Below are 18,980 nucleotides of genomic sequence, written 5' to 3'. Positions count from 1 at the left end.
ATCAGCATGCTGACAGCATAATCAGGATTTACAGCAGTTCTGTACAGGGATTCTCCTCTGTGGGTGAAAAAGCTACAAGAAATGTGCAAACTTCATCCTCTTCTAATTACTCCAGAAATCTGCATGTTAACAGGATATCATTAAGATTGCAACGTAATTAAACTGTGTCAACATCTGCAAGAGGGAGCAAAATTTGCACTCTTGGAATGTGCTTTGAGTGCATTTGAGCAGCCCCACTGAGGGACTGTGCTGCTGATGTTCTGCCAGAACTGAAACCACCCGTGTAGAGAAAGTTTTTGTCTTTTCTGACCATGGAAGCACAGAAAAGTGGGGTTGGTGAGGAGTTCCTGACTCAGTGAGCCTTATCTGCTGCCAGGCAGGGCTGATCTTGTCATTCCTGGCAGCCTAATCTGTCCTTAGTGGCCTAAAGTGGTGGAGGCTCCACAACCGACCCAAGCAATCAGAGACCTCCTCTTGGATCTGGCTTGAATCTCTCCCACTGGAGAAAACTATTTTAAAAAATTATTTTCTTTACCCTCTGGCCCACAGAGCAGTTTATCACTCATATAGCATAATTCACATGCAACTATAAGCTATTATTGCATCCCTCTGCCCCAACTTTTATTCTGCAGGCCAAGCCATCCCATTCTCCCCTCAGAAGTGATGTTATCTAGGTCTGGATCATTACCACCACTCCTCCATGAATTTCCTCCAACTGTTTTTCCTTGAAGTGCAGTGCCCAAACTGTGTTCCAGCTGAAATATTTCCAACACTGGGACATCTTGTATGTTCTGTTTAGTTACCCCAGAAAAACATTAGTATTTTCAAAAAAAAAAAAAAGAGGGTTTACATTAGTGACAGTTACTCAGACCATGAGGCACATTAAGTTCCACATAGTTTTTCAAGGAACTACCAGAACTGTCTTACAGTCATAAAGGTGTTTTTCCTGCCTAAGGAATACTTCTCTGCACTTGGCTCAGTGTCAACCCATCCTGCTTTTACTAGAACATTCCTTCAAGCTGGCAGCATAATTCTGAATGCTACCCTTGTCTCCCAGTGTTTTAGCAGCCCTTCCCATCTTCATGTCAGCTAAAAATTCAACACTCATCACCTGTCCCACTGAGGCCACTAATGACAATAATGGTGAAAAGCAGAACAACCCCTTCAATGCACCTTTCCATTGGAATGATGGACCAGTGATACCTGCTATTTGTACAATTCCATCAGTTTTGCACAGTAGTTTCACTAAAGACACACTTCCCTGGTTTTCTTTTATGAACCCATCATAAACATTAATGTCAAAATCATTACTGGAAGTTGAGCTGTTTGGCCTCCTTTGTGCCTCCCCCAGCTGTACAGCTTGTTATCAGTTCTTGAAAGACATTTTCAAGTCTTTAAAAGTCACATTGGCTTTTACTGAACTCCTTGGTCTCCTTCAGGTGCTTACACATAATTTGTTTGCTCCAGTTTTTCCAAGAACAAAACAATTTACCTGTCATTCCCTTTTATCTCTTTACAGACTTTATGTTTTTTCTTTCCCACTCATTCAGCACTTGACCTGTTTTGCCTGAGTTTCAGAAGTAATGACAAATGCTTCTGAGATTGCTTTAGCTAATTAAGTAATCTAGAATAAAGTTTATCAGGCCTATCTGTTCTGAAAGTATTAAATATGTCTGAATACACTCTAACCTGTTCTTGTCCTTTTTTACCTTGTGGTTTTACCCTCTGTCAGAATACCATGAGCATATTTGAGGGTGTGACTCAAATGCATCAGTGAGAGCAGTTCTGGACCTTGAGATGAAATTTAATCTAATTTAATCTAATTTAATTTAATCTTTTTTGTCCTCACACCAAGCTGAGAATTCCCTTGAGTCATAAAGCCCCTCATACCTCCGTTCATTGTCATCAAGATGAGCAAAGAGCACGTTCTTGGAGATGGCCTTGGCCAGAGCAGTCATAGTTTTATAGTCCTTTGGAATAACCTGTAGAGAAAAGAATGAGAGGTAATTACATGCCTGATTGTATCCACTCACAAATCATGAAATCTACAGAAAATTCCACTATTCCAGAAAATGGATGTGATTTGATTTCAGGCACTGAGACAGGATTAGGCTATAATATAAAGCCACTAAGAAAACAATAAATTACAGTTTTGATAATGTGTGGATAAGAAATTTTGTTCTCAAAATGACACTCAGAAAGGCAATATAAGATCAGAGATGACTGAGGAGAAGCATATCCATAAAATACTGTAATTAGGAGATAGTGGCAGCTGTGTAATCTCCTTTCAAGTATCTTGGACTGAGGAAAATGTATTTTATGTTCCTCTTCCTTCCAACCAATATCAGAAGCAACCTACTTTTAAAACTGTGAAAATAGCAACATTTCTTTAGGAAAAAGGTAAAAATGTGTTAAATACATCACATTTTTCAGTACTGCCTGTGGTACAAGGAACCAAGCTCCTGATAGGCCCACTTGAGTCAAAATTCTGTGCTTGGGTTCATGGCAAACAAGCAGAATTTCCATTTGAGAATGAAGAGATCTTTATTTGTTAACTGGAGAGATGTCAAAAGTCCTGTTGTGCATGAATTTGCTTAAAATAAAAGTTGAAATTCATGAGTATTTCCACTTTGGAAAGCTAGGCTTTCCATTTTTGGTAACCATTTAGGTAAGATACCAGTAGATAAAGTATCTCTCTATTTGCCAAGTATCTTCTCCTATCAGTCAGAGGCTCCAAAAGTAGGAGAGACACAAGAAATTTGTAACAAAATTATGACCTGTCAAAGATATCCATTGTCTTTGATAATGTGATTTTCCTTAATAGTTTAATTATAAAAGGACAGAATCAAGCATAGCAAAAGTTTTAAGTGTTAAATTAACCTTACTGCAATCTGAAAATCAGAATCTGTTTGTCAGTCTCAATTACTGCACAGTAAAGGTCTGATAAGGGGCATTTATCTCTCACATTTTCTTATGATAGAAGTAGTATATCTGTCTGTTGCAAGTTACTGCCTGTGTTGATGTGCAGGTATTTTCCTTCTTTCATCCTGGAAAGGCAGGAAATACCCATCCAACCAAAAGAAGGACGCCTCAAAGGGTAAAACTGATGTAGAACCAGTTCCCACAAAGAATTATCAAGATTTACCTCACAGGTAAACGCTGCACTGTGAAAATCTAGAGTTAAACTGGCTTCAGACTTCTCTTGTATTGACTGCTGCAGAAATCAGATTACTCCAATTAAGTCCAGAGAAGTACACATGCACAAACTGCATGCTTGTATCAGAGTGAAATCTGATCTAATTATCTAAAAGTTTAAATTTCTCAATGTTAAATTCAGCCAGTATCTTATTCTTGGTTTTTACCCTATCAGAGGAACACTGGATTGAATTGCAGACCTGAACCCTCTCTCTATTAAGAATACACCAGCTCAGCTTACTGCTGATGAGCCAAAGGGGTAAATAATCAGATCACTGAGACACTCAACTCCAGCCTTTCTGTCTGATGATGAAATAGCACTGAGTAGCTTTCCTTAGTGTAAATTTGCAGCAGTGAAGGCCACAAGGCTTTGTGGGTTTGTTGGGGCATGTTCTGTTTAGTTTTCTCCAGAAAACACAGTTGCAAGACTGTCAATTTCTGTTTAGTTTTCTCCAGAAAACACAGGAGAGGCTCTCTAGGAGTGACCAGGCATCTGACCAGAGTCAAATGCTGTAAGAATCACTTGGCCATTTCTTACCTCACTCTTCCAAATAATCACTGGATGTTCTCTTCAAGCTGATCACCCTCTTTAGAGCAAGATTCCTGTTCTCTTAGTTGCTAGCTGTGTTGTCAGATGTGTTGACAAATACTGCTTTCTCTGGTTCAAGGATGAACTAACCCTCCACAGAGATCTTCCCCGGAATGAAGCCATGCCATGTGCTTGCTCAAATCACAGAGCTAAATCTCTTTTGATTTTCTCTCCAGGGACATAATTCATTTCACTGCCTCTAGCACTACTCATGCTATAGCTCACCCCTTCAAGGGATCCTTCAAACTGGCTTATAACCCAGATGTGCTTCCATCCAACACCTGAATTCAAGCCAGCAGTTCCTCCTGACTACTATCTAAAATTCCATCTGTTTGCAATAGTCTAACACAACCTTTGCCTTGCTTTTTACTCTCTTAAATTTGTTCCATAATTTGTCCTTTCAGTGTCTCCTTTTATTTCTGTGTTCTAGAAATCACACACCCATGGGTTTCACCATGGGATTCCTTTGCTTATGGCAGAAGACAAAGCACTGACACAAATCCTCCCAGTGCTAGCTCTGCATTCCTTCCAGCATCTGTACAAGAAACCATCCGCTAAATTATTATTATTTAGGATCAGTCAGTTCCTAGGAAATTGAAATCATAACAGGACTAGTCAAAGAACACAGAATATGATCTGTATTGCTGCTTCTGGTTCTTGCCTACTCATGCTACTGTCAGGGCTCACTGACATCACTGTTGAGAAATGAAGAAAACAAAGTTTACTCCAGGTTCCATTACAAACATAAAAGAATTGCTCAGGGGGGTGGGAAGGGATGTTTCCTTTGATTTTCAGAAGAGTCAGATGGAACCCATAATAAGCAGAAACAAATGGGATCTCTTCATGGAAGATTTTTAGGGGGATATTGCAAAATGCACAGGAAGAAAAGTGTTTTAAAGTGGCTTCTGAAGTATCACACAAGTTTTTTAACAGTGCAGGGCATTCATTAACAACTTGACCACAGCGCTGTTAAAATTTGCAAATTACACTTGCAAACATTATTTAACTGCCACAAGAATACTCTTACACACTTCTTTTTAGGATTAATGGCTCTCCTAATTTTTTTTTTCTTGGGAAAGAAATCCCCAGAGCATCCAGTGAACTTGTATCATAAGCAGATGACAAAAGCACATCTGACTGCAAAGGCAAAAAGCATTCTGCCAAAAAAACAGTGACTGACAAAATGCATTCCCATAAAGAAAAAGCTCTTTGAGTTAAAGCTACTCCAGGCGTGCACAAAAGCACATTAGCAGCATCTGTCAACCTTATGAAATACATTTTCAGCCTGGCTCCCTAAACAAACATGACATATGCTATTGTAATGTCTCTCTTTCAATAATCTTTGAAAACTTTAGCCAGTGTCAAAAAAAAATGCAGAGTTATTAAGAGATATCAAAGATATAACATAGCTAGATAGTTTTATGAAAAAAGGCAGTTAAAAAGAGGGAAGACCAAAACAGAGCTCCTAGTGGAGAAATTATCTAATTTGGGATTGGCATTTCTTCAAAGACAATGGTCACACAAAATCACCCAAGTATGGTCAAGAGACTTCCAAAATTCAGTGGATTAAGTGGTACCTAATCAACAGGGGAAATACGTGCCTGAGTGGTCTAGGAAACCTAAATGACTTAGATTAAGGAAAACTTGAGGCAGATCTGACTTTTGGAAACAAAAACCAAAATGAACAGGAAATGCAGCAATAGAAAAGCTGTCCTGAATAATGAGATTTTCTGATCAAACTCAGACGATGCTGAAGCCAGTGACTATCAAGAAAATGGCTGCGAATTACTGACCCTGTTAGATGAGCAGCACATCTTAAAAAAAAAAAGGAACAGTGAATACTGAAATCTCATTGCTGGGGAAAATCCTCAGTCAAGGAGAGAAAAAGACCTTGAGTGTGAAGATGGTTATGCCAGCATGGGGACACCACCCTCCAGGCTGGCCCAGGAGCCCAAATCAGGGGCAGAACTCGAGTCACTGGATTGCCTTGCACATCTGGGAGGCAGAGGGAGGGTGCAGGGTACCTTTCTGACATAGGACACAGCATCCTCCTCCGTGTACACCTCTGCGCTGACGCCGCCGCGCCGGCGCCGCGCCTTCACCACCGGGTTGGGCGGCGGCGGCGAAACCTCATCGTCGTGGGAATCCGACTGGGAGCTGGACTTCTGCCGGGCCAGGATCTGCTTGCATTCCTCCTGCAAGGAAAAAGGGACAGTGAAGCAGCTCTTACTCGTGGGTACAGCCAATTTGACCTTCTTTTATAGATATCAGCAGCCCGTTCATGTCTGTGTTTGGGTGACGGTCGGTTTGCACTGCTGAACGAAAATTACAGATTTAATGAGAATGGCATTAACCACAACCTGTGTACAGGCATTTCGCCTGTTCTACTCTTTCTTACACTTCATGGCAACAAATGTATATAAAGTGCAGGCATATCTTTGCATCTACTCCTGGCTGAGAAAGCAAAACTTCCACTGCTTACTCTCCAACATCACAGTGTTATTTTCTCAGTTGGATTGTACACATCATTGTCTCTAATACAAACAATTTCTCAAAAGTCACACATTGATAAATTAGATTGGTTTCTTCATCTTGCCCTGTTTTGGAAGCCTACTATCACCACAAACAACAAAGATGCTCCCTACTCCAGAATTTCTGCCATAAAACTGATTTATAATCAATGGGACTCTTTCCAAGCAAATGGGATCCAAGGTAGGCTCCAGAGGACTATGAGAGATGGTGGCTGGCCTCGCACCAGCTGGCCAATGGGGAGGTTATTCTCCAAATTTCATGCTTGTGGAACAGAGAATAAAATAGGAAAGGGAATCCCTGAAGAGAGAGTAACAGGAGTAGAGAACAGTACAGAAAACCTTCAAGAAAGGAGGTCAGAGTTGCCAGACTGTCAATTCATACAGTGAATTTGACTTCCAAAGGACAGACACAAACCAGATTACCCACAATTACAGCATTTTCCCAGACCCCCATGTTCTATCCCTCAGCTTCCTCGGATTCAAGGGAAAGCAAAAAGGAGTAAAAATTCCCTTGGCATCATCCATGTCTGTCAGTCAGGAGCTGTCTGCTCAGACCCAGCCCTCTTCCTCAGCCACAGCACACTCACTGCCTCTTGGGGCTGGCTCATCCCAATCTCCACTAAAGGCAGGGAGAACTGGAGATGGGGTGGACCATAAATTCTGTTCCCTGGTACAGGAACCAGAGGGCAGGAGCGCTGCACTGCAAGGAGGCAAGCTGGCTGCTGCAGCAGTAGCTTCACGTGCTGCCACCTCCTCTGTGCAGGCAAACCCCAGAGCCTGGCAGCCCCAGAGCCATGCTGAGGGACGTGCACACTCCAGGGTTTTTCAGATAACTCAGCTCAGCAGCACTGCAGGCTCCCCAAAAAGAAAGCACAGCAATGCTGAGCTGCCTGCACACACCATAAACCAACATTCCACCGACAGGGATGAACTGCCAGGACCTGGCCTCTGTCCTACAGGAAATCTCCAGTGAGATTTTTCATTCAGAGCCAGGATGGGAGTGAGGAGGGAGGGAGATTCTGGGAGCCCCAGCACGAGTGGCAGATCCCCAGCATCACCAGCTGGTCCCACTGACAGAGGAAGTGACTGATGCACAGCTCATCGGGTATGGATGGCACCAGGAAAGGGCAGCACAGAAAACTGGCACAGGCTCGCAACTTTCGAGCTTGCAAGAAAAAGGGATGATTAATATATGCTTTGCCACTGATGTTTGCATCAAATGCATCGTGCCACCTGTCTTTTCTGGTCTTATTCCAGTCAATTCCTGCACCACCACTGACACTGCCCTTCTCATTAACCTCTGACCAGTCTTTGATGCACTACTGTTACTTGAAATAAATAACTGAGCAGTATTTCCCATGCTGCATGACTCAAAGCAACAAGTCACACATTCTTGTTCTGAAGAAGGCATTAGTGAAATAGAGGGGACAAGCTCAGATATAAAATGTAGAGGGCTGGCTAAAGATCTGACTTTTCAAGACCTCGATCTGCCTCAAAAAGTGCCAAGTTCTTTCTGAGATCAATTGGGGTTTGAATTTAGCTTACAACCCCAAAACTCCCAGGGCTGTAACTGAAAAACCAGAATTTCAGATGTATTAAATCCTTACTGAAACTTTTTAATTTTACATTCAAATAGCAGGACTAGATATTTTAAAAAATTACTAAATTAGATTTTCCTATACTGTAAGAACTGCAAATCCTATTTCAGCATTCTCATCAACCTCTTCCTTACTCCTCTCTGTCTCTAGATTCCTAAACTACAATCAAGCAAAATATTTCAAGTACAAATGTGTGCTATATATTACAATTATATTTAATACCTAGTGTTTAAAAACAAAAGCTGTGACTGAAGAATTTCAAATAGCATTACTGACTGCCTATCTCTGATAGTGTTAATGGTCTCTGACTATAATAAATCAACACAACCAAATTCACCTTCTTCATGAGTTTAACTGAAAGGCAGTAAAGACCTTTCTGAAGAATAGCAGCTAAAATTTAACTAAAAGGTAAGTACAACAAGAGGGCAGTTGGGTAACTAATGGTGTGCAGCACTTACACAGTTCTTTTTATCCAGAGCATATTTACTCAGAGAGAAGAGTTGTAGTTTGCCACATTTGAATATAAAATACACTCTTCTCTCTTCAGTACACATTGCATAAAAGCCACTTCCAAGGAATTAATAAATAATATCTCCCCCACCCCAGCAGAGATTTATATACAAAAGGAAGCTCAGTGAGATAAAATTAATACTACAAAGCATGCTCTTAAACTCAAATACTTTTAGAAGCCAAGAAGATTTGAAAGGATTATAAAAGTGAGTTACTGTGTGATTCATTTTAAAAGGAAGTCTCTTCACTACAAACTCCTTCTGTACAAACAGCAGGTACTGGACTGGCTGGTTCTCCATAGCTGCAGGCTGGGAAGGATCCCCATTCCTGAACTACAGCCTGCCTTCTGCAAATAAAGCCTTTGCTCTGTCCTGGGCTGCGCTTTCAGAGAGATGTCTTCCACATATCCTGGGGTAAAGCTGCACAAATGCAGCCAGTGTTTGGAAGGAGGAATGAGCTGTCTCGAGAGGAGTTCTCCAAACCCCAATCCTCAGATGCAGCTTGATGTGAATCCTTGTGCAGAACTCAGCTCCAAGTAAACACCTCATCATCTTTTGTTGTCATGACAACAAGTGATATCTCTCTCCCTCTCTCTCTCTCTTTGGATGGCACTGATAAGTCATAATCATACTGCCCAATTGTGTCCACCTCCAAATGAGAAAACACATGGAAGGCACAACAGCAAGGCAGTGGAACTGCCTTTGATCATTGCTTCAAATTGAAAGAACCAATAAATACAACTGCAGGAACCAATTTACCTTTTGAATGTCCACTTTCAACAACAAGAGGCTGAGGTATAAACCACAGGAATTTAGCATATTGTCCTCAGCATCTCCCCCAGATAATGCTTCCATGAAGTTTTAATGAGTTTAAGCATTGCAAGTGAAGCAGCCACAATGCTGAGGCAGTTTTTAGGTTTCCTTCCCTTCCTTTCAGACCACTGCTTAAGATCACACACACCTCCTGACCCAGAAGCTTTCTTCCCTATCATCTGGAGCATTTCCAAACAGAAATTCCCTTCCTCTCCCAGTCTCTCCTTTCAGACTTTGTCATTACCTGAAAACCCAGATGAGCTGAAGGAAGGAAAGCACCAAATTACTGTGCAGCCTTACAACAACATCCCCAAAAGACTTAAAAGCAAGTCAGACATTTGATATCAAAGCTCAGCACCTCTGCTCTGCTTCCTACAATGTATACATTGCATTCAAAAACCACACCACCAAGTACACTCTAAATGGTTGGGGGTTTTTACCCCCTCAAGCACATTCATAAACTTTTCTGCCTGACAGACCTGGATTGTTCACAGAAAATGTGCAGGAAGGTTCATGCACAGGTAACTAATCTCTCTCTGCACTGGAATTGACCCAGAGGAGATGCTCTCAGTGCAGGAGGGTTTCTGACACCCCTCACCACTCCTTGGGCTGATGATTTACAGCAACCAATAAAGGCCAAAGGCAAAGCACTTCATTTTGCTGAAGCATGGGACTGCCTGATGCCATCATTAAAAGCAGGAAAATCTGGGAGATCTTAATGTTCTTTCCAGTCTTATCTTTGCCAGGACAGACAATCTTTGTGATCAATTCAGCCTTGTTATTCTCACAATCCCAATTATTGTTCTACTGCCTTCCCCCTGCTCCATTTTACTTTTCTTCTACAGCACTTGTAAGAAATATCTTTAAATGCACTCCCTACCATCCTGCCAAGGTATTTACCCCCTCCACAGTTACCCTCCACTTTGATTACTATTCCTGCATCCTCCGTGGTCTCTCTCTGCATCTCTGCTCATTCCCGATTTCCAATCTAGGCAAAAATCTCCTGCCCAAAATCCACCTGCCGTGGTGACACTCCAGCTGCATGGCTGACCTTCCCCAGACCCCTTACTGCCATTGTTTCACCTTCTGCAGCTCGTTCACACTTCTTGTCTTCCCCCCACCAGCGTCTTCAGCATCCCAACCCATCACCACCTCTTCCCCACTTTCTTTGCCTCACAGCAAAGTGAGAGGTTATGTTACAAAACACAGACCCTATTTTTGATACTCGAAAGCTTATATAATCAAAGAGAATCATGGCCAACACTTCTGATTCTTAAAATCCAGCCAAATAACAATGTATGCACACATAGCTTGTGTAAGAGGAGACAAGCCCACATAAAAGTGGATTAAGTAACCTGATGAATGTAAAACAGGGCAGCTTGAGATGTGAAACAGAGAAGTCTTCCAGGCAGAATTCCCTCCATGTTCACTGCATTCTGGTTTTGTCAGGTTTTGGCTATCAGAGTGGGAAAGCCACTCATACTTGTGGACACACAAAGGAAAGCTCATATGAGCATGGGTTTGCTTATACCTAATTTTATTTCTTATGGAAAAAACTTTTTTTTCTCTTTCTGCTCTTATTCCCTTCATCCTCCACCCTTCCCTTCATGGAGGAAATTTGCCCGGGGATGGCTTTAAAAATTCACCTTGTTTTCCTTTACCTCTCCCAAGAAAAGTGTCACCTCTCACAGCACTGCCTGGGGCTGGCTCTGGCAGTCCCAGAGGTGCCACCTGAGCTGCTTTTCCTCCAGCTCTTGCCAGTGCTGATCCCAGGGGAGAGGCAGGACAGAGGCTGCCCCAGCCTGCTCAGCCACACGGCCAGGGCAGCTGCTGCTCCCACTGCTGTGCTTCTATCAGCACCTCAGGTATGTTCCTGCACACTTTTCTGACCACCACGGAGATACCACACAACTGCTTGGCAAACTTTGGACAATATTATTATTAGGCTTTCTAAAACTGCTTGTTTAATGCATTTTTTTCTATGGTTTTTTTCTCTGTGTGATTTTGCTTCAAATCCGTAACCACTCCCCAGTTTATCTGAAAGCAGTTAGTTATACTTTGCATAATTATAACCTGTACTGTTAAGAATTAGTTTCATCAGTTTAGACAGGTTCTGGTGGAAATTACTGATTGAAGGACTCTTTTTTGTGATAAAATACAAATACTGGGAGGGAATACTGCCACAGAAGAAGAGCCTGGTGCTCCAGCTTTGATGCTCGGGTACCTTTGGTTGTAAAAGCCCCCGTGGTAAGTAAATAAAGAGTATTTTGCTAAGAGAAATAAATATTTTTGCAGTTTGTTTTATCGCTCAGGGCCGGTCCCGGCACGCCCGGGTGCAGTTCCGCCCGGCACCGCCAGGGGGCGCCACGCGGGCGGCGCTGTTGGCCCGCGGGGTTCGAGCTCCAAATTTGGATTTTCCCAGTTTTGCCCAAACTTCCCTTCCCTTCGCCACCGTGAGGATGCGGCATCAGCCTGCATCCCAAACAACCCTGCCGAGCCGCTGGCCGTGGTTTATTAGAGTAAAATATTGTTTCCTGCTCGTGCTGAGGGCGACAGAAGGGCCTGGAGAGAGCTCAGCTCCGGGAGGTGCCAGCAAAGCCCAGCTCAGCCCTGCTCTAAAATACCCCACATTAAAATGGCTTCGGCAAAGCCATTTTAAACACATCCTGCGGTTTACTGCTGCTTCCTCTTCTTCGGTGCCATTTTCTTCATTAGTTCTATTCTTCATTCGAATTCTTTGCTGTGGAACAGCTGAGCTTAGCCTGGCAAGACAACTCCACCTTTGATCACAGAATCATGGCACTAAACAGCCTGACACTATGAAATTTTTGCAGTCTCAGTATGGCTAAAAATACAAAGCATTGCCTGTCATTTCTCAGTAATTGACTTTTTCACATAAAGTAAGAACCAGAGATAAAATATGGGTTCCCTGTTTTTTTCTGCTATGCCTCCTTTAGTCCTCAAGTAAACAGGACTAAATTACAGCTGTTAAAATAATGCCACAGTTTCTTAGCTAACATCTATTCCCTCACTCCAAAAAAAACCAACTACAATCCCTAAGGGAAAGACTTTCCTCACTCCATCCACCAAGATCTACGCAGTCAGAGGGAAATGTAAAATAAATTGTTCAAAGGAAATATCACAGGTTTTAAAATCTAAAGTCTCTAAACTGTTTTCAACTATTTTTTGTGCTCAAGGGCATGTTGTAGATTTTTACAAAGTAACTGTTAATGTGATCAGAGTAGATGTCATCTTGAAGTCCATAGGGTCACAGCATATAAAAGTGACTTGCAAATTTTAGAATATAGAAACATAGGCTGATTCCCAGCAATTACTGGCAACTTAAGCGGGTCCTGCCAGTATTAAATGAACAGAAAAATGTGCATTAAAGTTTTCCCACAATTATTTTCGGAGTAATGGTTTTTGACATTGTACTTGATACAAATAAGGTGCAGTTGAAAGGCTTTGGGGGAGTGTTCTTTGTAACACTGGCACTCCTTCAGAATCAAACATCAAACCTCAGTCTGCAGTACTTTATTCAGAATTATTTATTGATGTTCTCCCTTTACAGCCCTCTCAGGCCACGTCCATGCTGTGAATAAAGAGTGGCCCAGGCTCAGAGCAGAGCCCACATCCCCTGGGCATTCCCTCACTGCTGGCTCTGCTCTCAGGGCTGCAAACAGCAATTCCTGCCATGACAAACCTGCTCCTGGCGTGGGACACCTGGGAGTGACACCTGGGGACACTGGGTGTGCTGGGGTCAGGGTTATTGCCTGATCCATTCTCATTTAGCAACAGGCTGAAGGGAATGGACCCAACTGATGTCACCAGAAGGTGAGAAGCATTTATGATCCTCTCTAATCTTGCATATCGTAATAAATCTTGCTTTTCTGAGTTGATTTCATGAAACTGAGTTAAAAATTAGCAAAATTAAACTTACTCTTCTATTTTTCTATTCACTTCTGTGGTAGCTTCAGTACATTGATGAAGCTCTTCTTGTTTTCCACAAGCCCATTTTTCAACCACTTGAAAAATATCCTACACTTCATCTCTGAACTTCCCACATGTGTTTTTGACAGATAAACTGTTCTTCTCCTGCTCTCTTCAGTGGAATGTGTTGTTTATCCTAATGAGTTTGGAAAATAGCCCCACAATACCACACTTAGGTGGAAAAATGCATGACTTTGTTTATAAAATCATTATTAAACCCAAATATTTTCACTCCTCTCCCTCCACAGGACCAAATGAAAGGAGCTAATAGCGAATGTGCCACGTCAATATTGCACATTTACAAAAATCTAATGAACAATTGCTAAATTCACAATTCCATTAGGATTCTTCAAACTACCTGTATATGACAAGTGTATAAAAACAGGATAAAACTTATTGAAAGATTTTTCTATCTTTAGAAGTCTTCCTTTCAACTGTTCTCACACAACCAGCTAAGTCAAAATATTATTCTACAGCAGAAAATCCTTCAGAGTACAATTTATCCCAAGGAAGTCCTCAGAGATGTTTGGGCAACAAGGGAGTCAAACTGCTGTAGGAGCAAGAATTACAGTGCTGGAAACCTCCAGAAGGAGCCTAAATCCTGCAGGCTCAGCAGGCTCGGCCCCCAGGCTGCTCTGGAGAGGCAGTGCCAAGATTGTGTCCTCCCACAGCAAGCACAATATTCCCTGCAGTTGATGCCTTGATGTTTCTAAATCATCTTCCATTTTGAGACAAGTGATATCCATCAGCTCCTGTGCTGGCATCCTGATTGATGTCCTACACAATCCTGGCATCTGCTGCTCTTTGGGAAATAATGGAGATTACTTGAGAGAAAATGGCATTTCTCAAGGATGCCCTCCTGTCTCAGGTGTGTGTGTGCTGTGTAAACACCAACAAATGATGATGACCAAACTCCCCCAGTACAGCTCCTCAAGAAATCCCTCCAGCAATGGAGCATATTCCATAATACCACAGCATATTTTAATGGGTTTTCTTCAAGAATGGTATTTATCCTTCTTTTCAAGAAGCCCAAAATTCCACATGTTATGATGGATAATAATTCACAACACAGTGATGAAATTCAACAATTTTGATTCTCTCAAAATAGGTCTTGGCTGTCAGAAGTTCAGAATATACAGAATTAAGAGACTGTTTCTTTTTCACAATAATCAAATACAATTACAAATCACCTTGTACTTTCTCTGATGTCCCAGGCTGCCACCAAAATGCAATGTTTGCATTTTTTAAAACTACACAAATTTGGCATATACTCACCTATATAAAAATTAATCTGAAAAGCAGAAAGTGAGATGCATTAAATGTTTTACATCACTGGTGATATATCAGCCTCATGTATTATCCACTCCTGAAGGAAGAAACTACTGAGCCTTATCTCTCAAGCCTACAACAACACTTGCTCACACAATGTGCTCTTCCTGCAAAGACACCCCTGGGCTTTAGAGAGAATTGGTCTGGGAATGCTCTGAAATGTTTCCCCCTCTCTACACTGTTTTTGAAGGCACAGTAAGTGAGGTCTCCCTTAATGCATCCCCTGTCAGAGGATCCTGGGACAGGCACTACAGACAGGAGAGAGCAGTGAAATTCAATAGCAAAATGTTCAAGGATTTTGAGAATTGCTGCCTCCCTGATTTTGGTCAGTTTTAGGGGAAGGCCATCTGACACTGGAATAAACATCATCTTTTGCTCCCACAGGCAGGTTCTTCCAAGAGATGAAAGCTCGGGGTACCATGCCTCACAACCCATTTGAGTCATTTTTAACAAATTCAATTTCCTGAGATATTATAATCTTGGTGTTATGCACAAAAATTTCTAAACTATAGCTAGTGTTATAGTAGTCATCCACAAATGAAGGGTTGGGGCTTTTTCTCTTAACAGTTTACATTTTCACAGTTGTGTGATCATTTAAAAAAAAAGAAAAAAGTACCAAAACATTTGAAATCTTTAAACAATCATTTTCATTTTATAAATGGAAAAAGACACCTGAAAATCACTGACCTTTTCTAATTTTTCAAAGTGTTCTCTGAGGAACTTCATGGGTCGGTCTGGCTTTGCTATACAGAGGTTTACAATGCATTCTTTTAGAATCTGTTGGATGTTGTGTTTCTGAACATAGAGTTCACATCCCTTCAGGCTCTCGTCTTCTTCCACATTGCAGGAAGCAGCAGCAGCCATCTTCAGGCTTGTAAACAGAAAACACAACCTAGGTAAGAAAATGGTGCAAGACAGAGATGAGAGACAGACCTCAAATCCTTTGTCAGAGAGATCTGAAGAGCAAAGACATTTTAATATTGCCTGTTGCCTACTGAAGACCTATTCAATTTTAACATTTTCATGTCCTGGGGTTGTACAGGGAAATGCTGAGCTGTGTCATCTCTGTATCATCAACATCCCACCAAGTGCACAAACAGGATTTAAACTCATAGATTGTGATCAATTTTTGAAAAAAACACACAAACCGGTGAAATTAACCTACGAGGGAAGGAGTTTCAAAAGCACTCTTAAATGACGGCATGATGCCTTGCTTTGCTGTCCCCGTGGGGACTCGCTCCTGTCACCAGAAGCCCAGCTTCTTGCTACAGAGATTTTCGGGCAATTTTAGCATCTCTCCCTTTCCCATACACCGACCCTTGGCTGCCTTGGGAAAGCAGGGGGGGAGCGGGCAGAGCGCCCTGAAGTGAAGTGAATTCCCCAAAGAGAACTTTGGTGACCTGCGGGGAGAACAGCCCCAAAACCTCTTTATTTCCCCCAGCGGGGTTATGAGCGCTCCGTTACGAGCCCAGAACGCCGGGGCAGCTTCACCCCGGGGTTTGTGGGTGCGGGGGGCGGCCGGGGCTGTGCGGGGCAGTGCGGGGCAGTGAGGACAGTGCAGGGCAATGCGGGGCAGTGCGGGGCAGTGCGGGCAGTGCGGACAGTGCGGGGCAGTGCGGGGCAATGCGGGGCAATGCGGGGCAGTGCGGGGCAGTGCGGGGCAGTGCGGGCAGTGCGGGGCAATGCGGGGCAGTGCGGGGCAATGCGGGGCAATGCGGGGCAGTGCGGGGCAATGCGGGGCAGTGCGGGGCAGTGCGGGGCAATGCGGGGCAGTGCGGGGCAGTGCGGGCAGTGCGGGGCAGTGCGGGGCAGTGCGGGGCAGTACAGGCAGTGCGGGGCAATGCGGGGCAGTGCGGGCAGTGCGGGGCAATGCGGGGCAGTGCGGGGCAGTGCGGGGCAATGCGGGGCAGTGCGGGGCAGTGCGGGGGAAGTGTCCCGGGCCCGGCCGGGCGGCACCGCGGCAGCGCATCCCCCGGGCCCGGCCGGGCGGATCTGCGGCCGCTGTCCCTGTCCCCGTCCCTGCCCCCTGCCCCTGTCCGTGTCCCTGTCCCTGCCCCCATCCCTGTCCCCGTCCCTGTCCCTGCCCCGCCGCACGGGCCCGGTAAATACCTGGTGGCCGGAGCCGGCTGAGCGGCGGCGCCTCCGGTGTCCTGGCCGGCGCTGGAGGCGGGGGCAGCGGCTCGCCCTTGCCGGTATCCGCAGTGCAGCCGCCGCCGCCTGCCCTGCTGCCTGCCCGCCCGCCCGGGGCCGCGGGGCGCCGCGGGGACCCTGCTGCCGCTGCCGCACAAAGGCTCCGGCTCCGCCGCCGCCGCTCGCCCGCAGGAAGTGCGGCCGCCGTCACTCCCCGGCGGGCGCGGCCTCCACCGCCGCCTCCGCCGAGAGGCGGCACGGAACCCTCCGCTCCGAACGGAGCGGCACGGACCCCCCGCTCCGGGAGGCACCGAACCCTCCGCTCCGAACCGGGATGCACCGACCCCGCTGCTTCGAACAGCTCCGCACCGACCACTCCGCTTCCGCCCGCACCGACCCCTCTGCTCCCATACGCTCCGGGCAGCTCCGACCCCTCCGCTTCGAAGCGCGCCGCACGGACCCGCTCGGCACCGCACGGACCCGCAGGGTACGGCAGGACCTGGCCCTGCTGCCAGCCCGAGGACAGGCTAAGGAGGACAAGCCTGGCCACCATGGACAATGGCCTGGCCGTTCAGAACAGGCCTGGCCACGAAGGACAGTCTGGATGTGTGAAGTGGCCACACCATGGCCATGAAGAATGGGCATGGCCATGAAGGAGAGCAGCCTGGCTGTGACACATGGCCCGGCTTGGGCACAGAGGACAGGCTGGCCATGGAACCTGTCCTGACTATCACGGGTGATGAGCTGGCCGTGCAGGACAGGCTGCCGAGCCAAGGCAAGGGCACAGTACTGGGAACTGCCAGTCCTGCTGAGCACCCAGAGCTAGGGAAGGGCTGGGAAAGGCTGGAAAGGGCTGAGAAGGGCTAAAAAGGGCTGAGAAGGGCAGCTCACCAGCTCTGCCCAGGGGTTTTTAAAGCAAAGCCATCACAGGCAGCAGCACCTCCGTGGCAGGCCGTGAGGAGTGTGGTCCCAGCTGGCACTCAGCCATGGGCCAGCACGAGCTGTCAGGAGTGCTCCAGAGCACGCTTGTGTTCCTTCTGTTGCCAGGAAATTCACATCCACGGTTCCCATAGAATAAAGGGTGAAACAGGACTCCAAAAGATGACAGTCAAGCTAGGAGAAGCGCAAGAATGGAATAAACTCTGCTGGTAAACACAGGGCTATTTTAAACCAATTTGAATTAGTTCTGTGGTTTATTGCACTTTGGATTCGGTGTGATCACTCAAGAAAAGGACCCTGAGAATCTTTTGGTTTGGTGTCTGTTCCTTGGAGTCGCCAGAGGAGAACACAAAACATGAGGTTGTGTAAAGTATCCATAAGTACAACATAAACACAAAGTACATACACATTAGCTAATATAAATAAATGTACATACACATTAGCTAATACAAATAAACACTAAAAAGCATACAACGCTGGTACAGAAACTGACAGCTTCCTGCCCGTGCTGTTTGGTCCTCAGAGCAGGGACAGCGAGGAGGAGGCACATGTGAGTGCGGCCGGGCACGGAGCCCCCGGTGCCTTCCCGTTCCCCCAGCCCTGGCACCACCCGCGGGCTGTCCCGGGCTGGCACCGCTCGATCCCCGGGACCCAGCAGCGGCTCCGTCCGGCCGGTACCGGTCCGGCTCCGGACCCGTGTGCCTGCCCGAGGGCCCGCGGAGCGCCCGCAGCGCTGTCACCCTGCCCTGGCCCTGTCCCCTGTTCTAGCCCTGTCACCCTGCCCTGTACCTGTCCCCTCGCTCTCTCCTTGTCCCCCGCTCTGTTTGTTTTCCCCGGCTCTATCCCTGTCACAGTCTCTGTCCCTCCACCCCGCTCTATCCTTGTTCCCCTCTCTGTCCTCGTTCCTGTCCTGGTTCTCTGTCTCTGTCCCTATCCCTGTCTCTGTCCCCGTGTCTCTGTCCCTGTCCCGCTCTCTATCCCTGTCCCTATCCCTGTCTCTATCCCAATCCCTGTCTCTGTCCCTGTCCCCGTGTCCCTGTCCCGCTCTCCGTGCTGTCCCTGTCCCTATCCCTGTCCCCGTCCCTCTCCCCTTGTCCCTCTCCCTGTCCCTGTGTCCATGTCCCCCTCTCCGCATTGTCCCTATCCCCGTCCCTGTCCCCGTGTCCCCCTATCCCTGTCCCTCTCTTGTGTCCCTGTCCCCGTGTCCCTGTCCCTCTGTCTGTCCCTGTCCCTCAGTCCCTGTCCCTCTCCCCGCACTGTCCCGTGCACTGCCGGGCCCGGCCGTAAAGCAGCGCGCTCCCTCCGTCGCAAACGCCCCGCGCGTCCCTGGCGACGCGGCCGCCCCGGTGCCGGGATC

The 18,980-nt window shown here is 45.8% G+C and overlaps 1 protein-coding gene across 2 annotated transcripts in view; it reads right to left on the bottom strand.

The window, feature by feature from the left end:
* The window catches only part of PRKAR1B (protein kinase cAMP-dependent type I regulatory subunit beta), a 91,017-nt gene extending 74,254 nt beyond the window's left edge, over positions 1 to 16,763 (bottom strand). Inside the window, exons 1-4 of one of the 2 annotated variants that reach the window (XM_058035535.1) lie at positions 16,664 to 16,763; positions 15,242 to 15,446; positions 5,809 to 5,979; positions 1,891 to 1,982 (exon numbers count right to left, since the gene is read on the bottom strand). In XM_058035535.1, coding sequence (XP_057891518.1) covers positions 1,891 to 1,982; positions 5,809 to 5,979; positions 15,242 to 15,418 — 440 coding nt within the window. In that variant the 5' untranslated portion in view covers positions 15,419 to 15,446; positions 16,664 to 16,763. The remainder of the gene's footprint in view (positions 1 to 1,890; positions 1,983 to 5,808; positions 5,980 to 15,241; positions 15,447 to 16,663) is intronic. The other variant, XM_058035534.1, reaches the window with a different exon arrangement.
* Positions 16,764 to 18,980: the final 2,217 nt, after the last annotated feature.

Source organism: Melospiza georgiana, chromosome 16 (assembly GCF_028018845.1).
Source record: "Melospiza georgiana isolate bMelGeo1 chromosome 16, bMelGeo1.pri, whole genome shotgun sequence".
NCBI classification, from domain to species: Eukaryota; Metazoa; Chordata; class Aves; order Passeriformes; family Passerellidae; genus Melospiza; species Melospiza georgiana.
Note: the sequence above shows the minus strand (reverse complement) of the source record. Positions and strands in the feature narration are given on the sequence as shown.